Raw genomic sequence first — 5,626 nt, 5'->3', positions numbered from 1 at the left:
CAGCTTGCCCCGTACCCAACGGTAGGGGCGGCCCCGGATCCCGATCCAGGGACCCCAGCAGCTCCTCCCTGGCACGCGACTTAGAATCGCCGATGGCCAGCCACAGAGTCTCCTTGGACGCGCTGTACACCTCATACAGCGCGTCCTCCTCGGCTGAAACCCGTCGACGTCGTCTCCGGTATCGTGTGTACTGGCGGCGAGCCGCAACGCACGCGATGCGCAACTGCGCAATCTCGGCGGTCCACCAGTACACCTGGCGCCTTGCGGACTGTTGGCGGACGCGGGGCATGGACGCGTCGCAGATCTGCGTCATCGCCCCGCGAAACCGCAGCGCCACCGCTTCGACGTCGACGGGGCCGTCCGTCGCCGACTCCCAAATCCAGGACTGGACTAAGGCAGCTTCCTCGAGCAGTTCCTTGTCGATGCACTTAAGCGCCCAGCGCGGGCCGTCGTTGATCGGGGCTGTTGGATGGCGGCCGCTCGCGGTCTGGGCAGAGACGTCGAACCGGATATGTGGTCCGACAGCGTCTCCACCTCCACGGCGACACGCCAGTCGCGGACTCGGCTGGCGACAGAGGGCTAGCGAACGAGACGTCCACTATCGACCCGCCCCGCTGCCGCACGCACGTGTATTCCGAGCCCCGATTCAGGACGACCAGACCGGTCGTCACCGCCCTCTTCCAGCACCTCGCCCGAGGTCAGTGACCGGAGATCCCCACGCCGATGACTTGGCGTTGAGATCTGAGCACCAGAACGGGGCGAGGGTGATGGCGGCAACCTGACGGCGCCCAACTCGACAAGGAAACCTTCGAAGTCGGCGAGACTCTTGTTGGGAGAAAACGCCCCCACAATGACGATGCCGCCCGAGACCGCAGCAACCCAGCCACGGCCCCGAGACGGGTCGGTCAGAGTCCCGCCAATAATGGCCACCAAACCGTCAGCGCACCCCAGCCAGTTGTCACGGGCGGGGATGAAGTACGGCTCGGCGACCACAGCCACGTCAATCGACCACTCTGCCATGCTCTGGAGGAGAGATCCTGAGCTCTGGCACAGTGGTTGATGTTGCCCTGGAGAAATGGAGGTGCCCTATTATTGACACTCCATTCCCTCGGCAACGGTCCTGGGCCGGGAGTCGGCCGCGGGCTACTGGCCTGCGGGGGTGGCGAGTTTCCGGCAGGCTTAGAGCTCCTCTTTTTCTTGGCCTTGCTGGCAGGCGCGCCACAGGCCCTCCGCCCACTTTGTGTCCCGCTGGCTTCCCACAGCCGAACACAAGCAGCAGTTTGGCGCCGCGGAACACTGGGCCGCCTTGTGGCGGGCTGACCGCAACGATAACAGAGGTCGCTGCGGTCAATCTCGGCGGTGCATTTTGCCCGGACGTGCCCCTCCCAGGCACCGGAAGCACCGCAAAGCCGGGGCTGCAGGAGTTTCACCCTCGCTGCAACCCAGCCAACCAGCAATCTGCCACTATCGGCGATCTTTTTCGCCGACGCTACAGAGCACCGAACCCAGACTACGCCGAGTCCGGTAGCGTCAACGCGTATGTCGCCGGCCCGCACCTTGTCCGGCGGACACTCTCCGCCACGAGCAACGGCCGCCGCCACCTCCTCAGAGGTCACGGAGTCGTCCAGGCCAGCAATCCGCACTTCTGCGGTTTCATTGGCCTGGAGACCCGGACGTCCTCTGGGTTGAGGACCTCCTTCATTTTGGCGGCCAGAGCGTCCGCCTTCTCGACGCTGTCGCTCGCAGCACCAGCCACCTCAAACAGCCGCGCACCCGTGGCAGCCTGCCTGTGACGGACTGGAGGCCAAGATCTGCCAATTTTATCTTGGCCTTGCCTCGGCAATCACCGACTGGTACGTAACGCCGCTCCGCAGCTCCGGGCTGGAGCGTTAGCGTAACAGCCTCAGAACGAGGCGCACGTATCGCCGGCGCATTGCGACCGCCGGTCTTTGGCAGTCCGTCGCGCAGGCTGCGCAACTGCGGCGCGCGCTGCTGCTGGTGCCGCGGCCTTTTGGCGGCTTTGCGGGCCTTCTACGACTTTCGCCCAGGTCTCACCCTTGGACCCGGCAGTCGTGGGCTGAACACTCGACGGGGTTCCCTCCACGGGCTTTTCAACACCCTCCGCGGGCTTCCCCTTTTGAGGCGCAGGTCTCGGCGGCTCCTCCGTCCTCCGTTTGTCCGCCGCTAATGGGCCGGAGGATTGGCTCCTGCGGAAGGCGCCGAGATGGCCTCGATGCGAGCGTTCATCATGCTCCCGCACTGGAGCATGCAGAGCCAATGCGCTCGACCTCATCGTCGGTGTGCGCGCTTGTCGGTCCCGGTGCGGGAGTGGGAGTCGCCATGGGCGGAGTGGCGACGGCGGCAGATTGTGGCTGCTGCTGCTCGCTCAGCGCAGCCACTTGCCGCCGGAGATCCTCCAGATCTCTTCGGAGGCGGCTGTTCTCCTCCTGCAACTTAGTGACCTCGTCTGAGGCCGTTCGGTTGAGGTCTCCAACCGCCTCCTTGATGTCGGCGGCTGCCTCCTTGAGGGCGCGGGTGAATGTGCCCTTCAGGTTGCCGGACTGCGTGGCAACCTTCAGGACGACATCCACGCCGCCCAACACTTGTTGGCTTAACGCCACCGCCGACATCTCCCCTGAAGCCGCCAAAGCGGCACGTCGCTCGCGGGCGCGTCGGGCCATCTGTCACCTCATCGACCGCGACCGCCCTCCGCTGCTCTCTTTGGCGGCGTTGAGCTCTGCTTTCGTGCTTCCTGAAACACAGCTCACGCCGCCAGGGTCCTCGCTCCTGACCCCAACATCACTCTCTTCGCTGGCCGCCGGGTAGCGGAGCGCAGAAACCGCCCGCAGAATCCCTCGGCGGCCGCAAGGGCCCCTCCTGTTGGTGCCGGTTTTCGGCCCCGCCGAGCTGTCGGCACTTTATAGGTCCTCCTCGCTGAGGATAGGCCTATCGACCCATCTCGGTCCGGACTTCATCGCGCGGACGCTTCCTCCAAAATCTGGAGGCAGTTCCGCGCGACTCCTCGGACAGGACCACACTGCACGGTCTGCAGCCCCCTGGCTCAAGACCGTGCCAAGATGCTTCCAGTAGCACTATCAGCAGCAGGGGCCTGGTCGCCTACCCTGCGCGTCCGTCGGTCGCCAATTTCACACTCACAGGCCCGGATACCTGTGAGCGCCGGTTCAGCCGGGTCACATGACATAGAATCGGTGCTTCCAGTAGCCACATCCGCTACAGGGGCCTGGTCGCCTACCCTGCGCGTCCTTCGGTAACCAATTTAACACTCGCAGGCCCGGATACCTGCGAGCGCCGGGCGTCAGCCGGATCGCAAGACAAGACACACTCTATATCTGACATTTCCATTTACGATATGGGTGGTACACCATCGCTTCCCCAAGCGATGCGGCCACTCTTTTGGGAGGGTATTTAGTCCCCGAGGCCAGCGGATGCCTCCGGTGCAGGATACACCGCCCGCTGCTCGGTATCTACAACTAGGACACTAACCTAAGACTAAACCTAATATATTTTTGTATTTTTGTTATTTTGTAATTTTCTCTTTGGTTTAACTTACGGCTAACTTAAAACTAACAACCTGCTTGGCACCGTGGCTCAGCACCTCGCCACGGATGCTAATACCGCAGGTTGAGGAGCAACCTGCGGCCTTCCACCTCGGTCACCACGACAGCACGCCGCGGAGACCCGTAGACCGCGGACTGTACAACGGCCCGCGATCTACCCTCGCTCTAGTCGTGCACTCTGCTGCTGGAGTGCAGATAAAGCCTCAGACTCCTCCGCTCCTGTCGAAATTAGCCACGGACAACAATCTCCTCTATCCCACCCCGCGAAGAGATTATTGTCCGTGCCCATCGGCCCGGTGACTGCTCTTCCTTAGGACGTGTCCACAGGGACCAGCAGTTGCCGAGCACGAGGAGGTTTTCTGACAGACCCAACCTAACCTTTTTTTTTTTTTTTTTTTCTTTTTTTTTTTCTCGGGGAAATCCTCATGGACTTCCTCCGCCTGAGGCGGAGGGGTGTGCCGGTCTTGGCTAAAACCCCCTGTGTCCTCCTTACACGTGGGCGCGGGGCCGCGGGAATCAAATTCTTCCGCAGCCCCGCACTGGTGCTGGCCCGCCTTGCGGGCCTCGCCTCAGGCACGGGGGTGAGGTGTTAAACTCCCCGTGCAACGCCTCAGAGGCGCGCGTCGACACCGCGCGCGCCTCCGCCTCGGGTCCGTTGAATAGGGGCGGGGACTTCCCCAGTCCTTCGCCCCTGGACCCGTTCATGGGGGCGGAAGAGGGCGTTGTCTGCCCTCCTCCGGCGCCCGGAGCGCCTGCTGCGGGCGGGATCGGCAGGAAATCTCCCTCTCCCGTTCCGCAGCTTCCTTCTGCGACATCACGTCCTCGCAGAAGGACACCACTGCGTCCCGACTCTGCGCTGCCGACCATCTTCCGTACCACGGCCGGCAGCGACAGATCGCCTCCTACCATTTGTGAGGACACGGCGCTGCTCCTCCCAAGCAACACACTGAACGAACGTGTGTTGCGCCGTGTCCGCCATGGACGCAGTGGTGGCACCGAGCGTCCGGCTCCTGCCATGCGACACGGGTACTTGCCGAAGCAGCCGTGCCCCGACAGCACCTGCGTCACCCTGAACGACAGGGCCGTGCCTTCTCCCGAGCCAGTCGTCGAGCACTGGCCGGATCGCCTCGACGGTGGCGAGGCCGGCGGTAGGGCGCAGAAGCCTCTGCCGCCATTCCGCCACCAAGACCTGACGGAGCTCTGCTCGGCGCTGCGCTATCTGCCGCTGCACCGGCCTCGAGTCCCGTGCCCTCTTCCTCGCGCCACCGATACAGCGACGACGCGAGTACTGGCCTCTAGGTCCCAGGGCGGGGATCCGGCCAGGACGCAAGCCGCCTCGTAGGAAATCGTGCGATACCCGCGGACGACTCTGACGGCCATCGCCCTCTGCGGTCTGCGCAGAATGGCTGAAGTGCTGGCCGCCAGGTCCATCGCCCACAGGCCCATATAGGGCCATGGACCGCACGATTCCCACGTACAACCGCCTACAGGCGGCGCTCGGAGCCCCATGTTGGAAGCAACGTTGACAGCGCGCCCGCTGCACATCAGCGGGCACCAGCCGCCGGAAGTGGGGGCCGAATTCCCATCGGCTGTCGAGCACCAATCCCAGATACTTCATGGTGGACTCGACAGCTATCCGGGCTCCACCGACCACGATGTGTGATCCCGACGGCGGCGCGCGTCGGGGGCCATGAAACACCATGGCCTCCGACTTGAACCTAACCTAACCTAACCTAACCGGCAAATTGGAGGCAGTTTCATGAGAAACTGTCTCAAATTATGCTTGAGAGAAATCTTACAACATTGGAAATAACATACATACAAAACACAGACCAAATAGAAACAATTATTATCAACAGGCAAACTAGGATATTTAACACCAAAAAAGCTTTAGCTTTGAAATAAACAAAATTAATAACACAAAATCATTAGATCAAACAATTCAAAAATATATCAACATAATAACTGAAACAAGTCAGGAAACCATTCCTAAAATTAAAAATAATAGCCTAGTTAACTTACCGTGGTGGTCAACCGAGCTCGTCGAG

At 61.9% G+C, this 5,626-nt stretch overlaps 1 protein-coding gene across 1 annotated transcript; it reads right to left on the bottom strand.

The window, feature by feature from the left end:
• Nucleotides 1-579: 579 nt before the first annotated feature.
• Nucleotides 580-1,020, bottom strand: LOC135118702 (uncharacterized). Its single transcript, XM_064041331.1, has one exon. The coding sequence runs from the start codon at nucleotides 1,018-1,020 to the stop codon at nucleotides 580-582; it is 441 nt and encodes a 146-aa protein (XP_063897401.1).
• Between the last annotated feature and the right edge of the window lie 4,606 nt (nucleotides 1,021-5,626).

This window comes from Helicoverpa armigera, chromosome 25 (genome assembly GCF_030705265.1).
Source record: "Helicoverpa armigera isolate CAAS_96S chromosome 25, ASM3070526v1, whole genome shotgun sequence".
Classification (NCBI taxonomy): Eukaryota; Metazoa; Arthropoda; class Insecta; order Lepidoptera; family Noctuidae; genus Helicoverpa; species Helicoverpa armigera.
The sequence above is the reverse complement of the archived record's forward strand: the minus strand, read 5'-3'. Positions and strand labels throughout refer to the sequence as shown.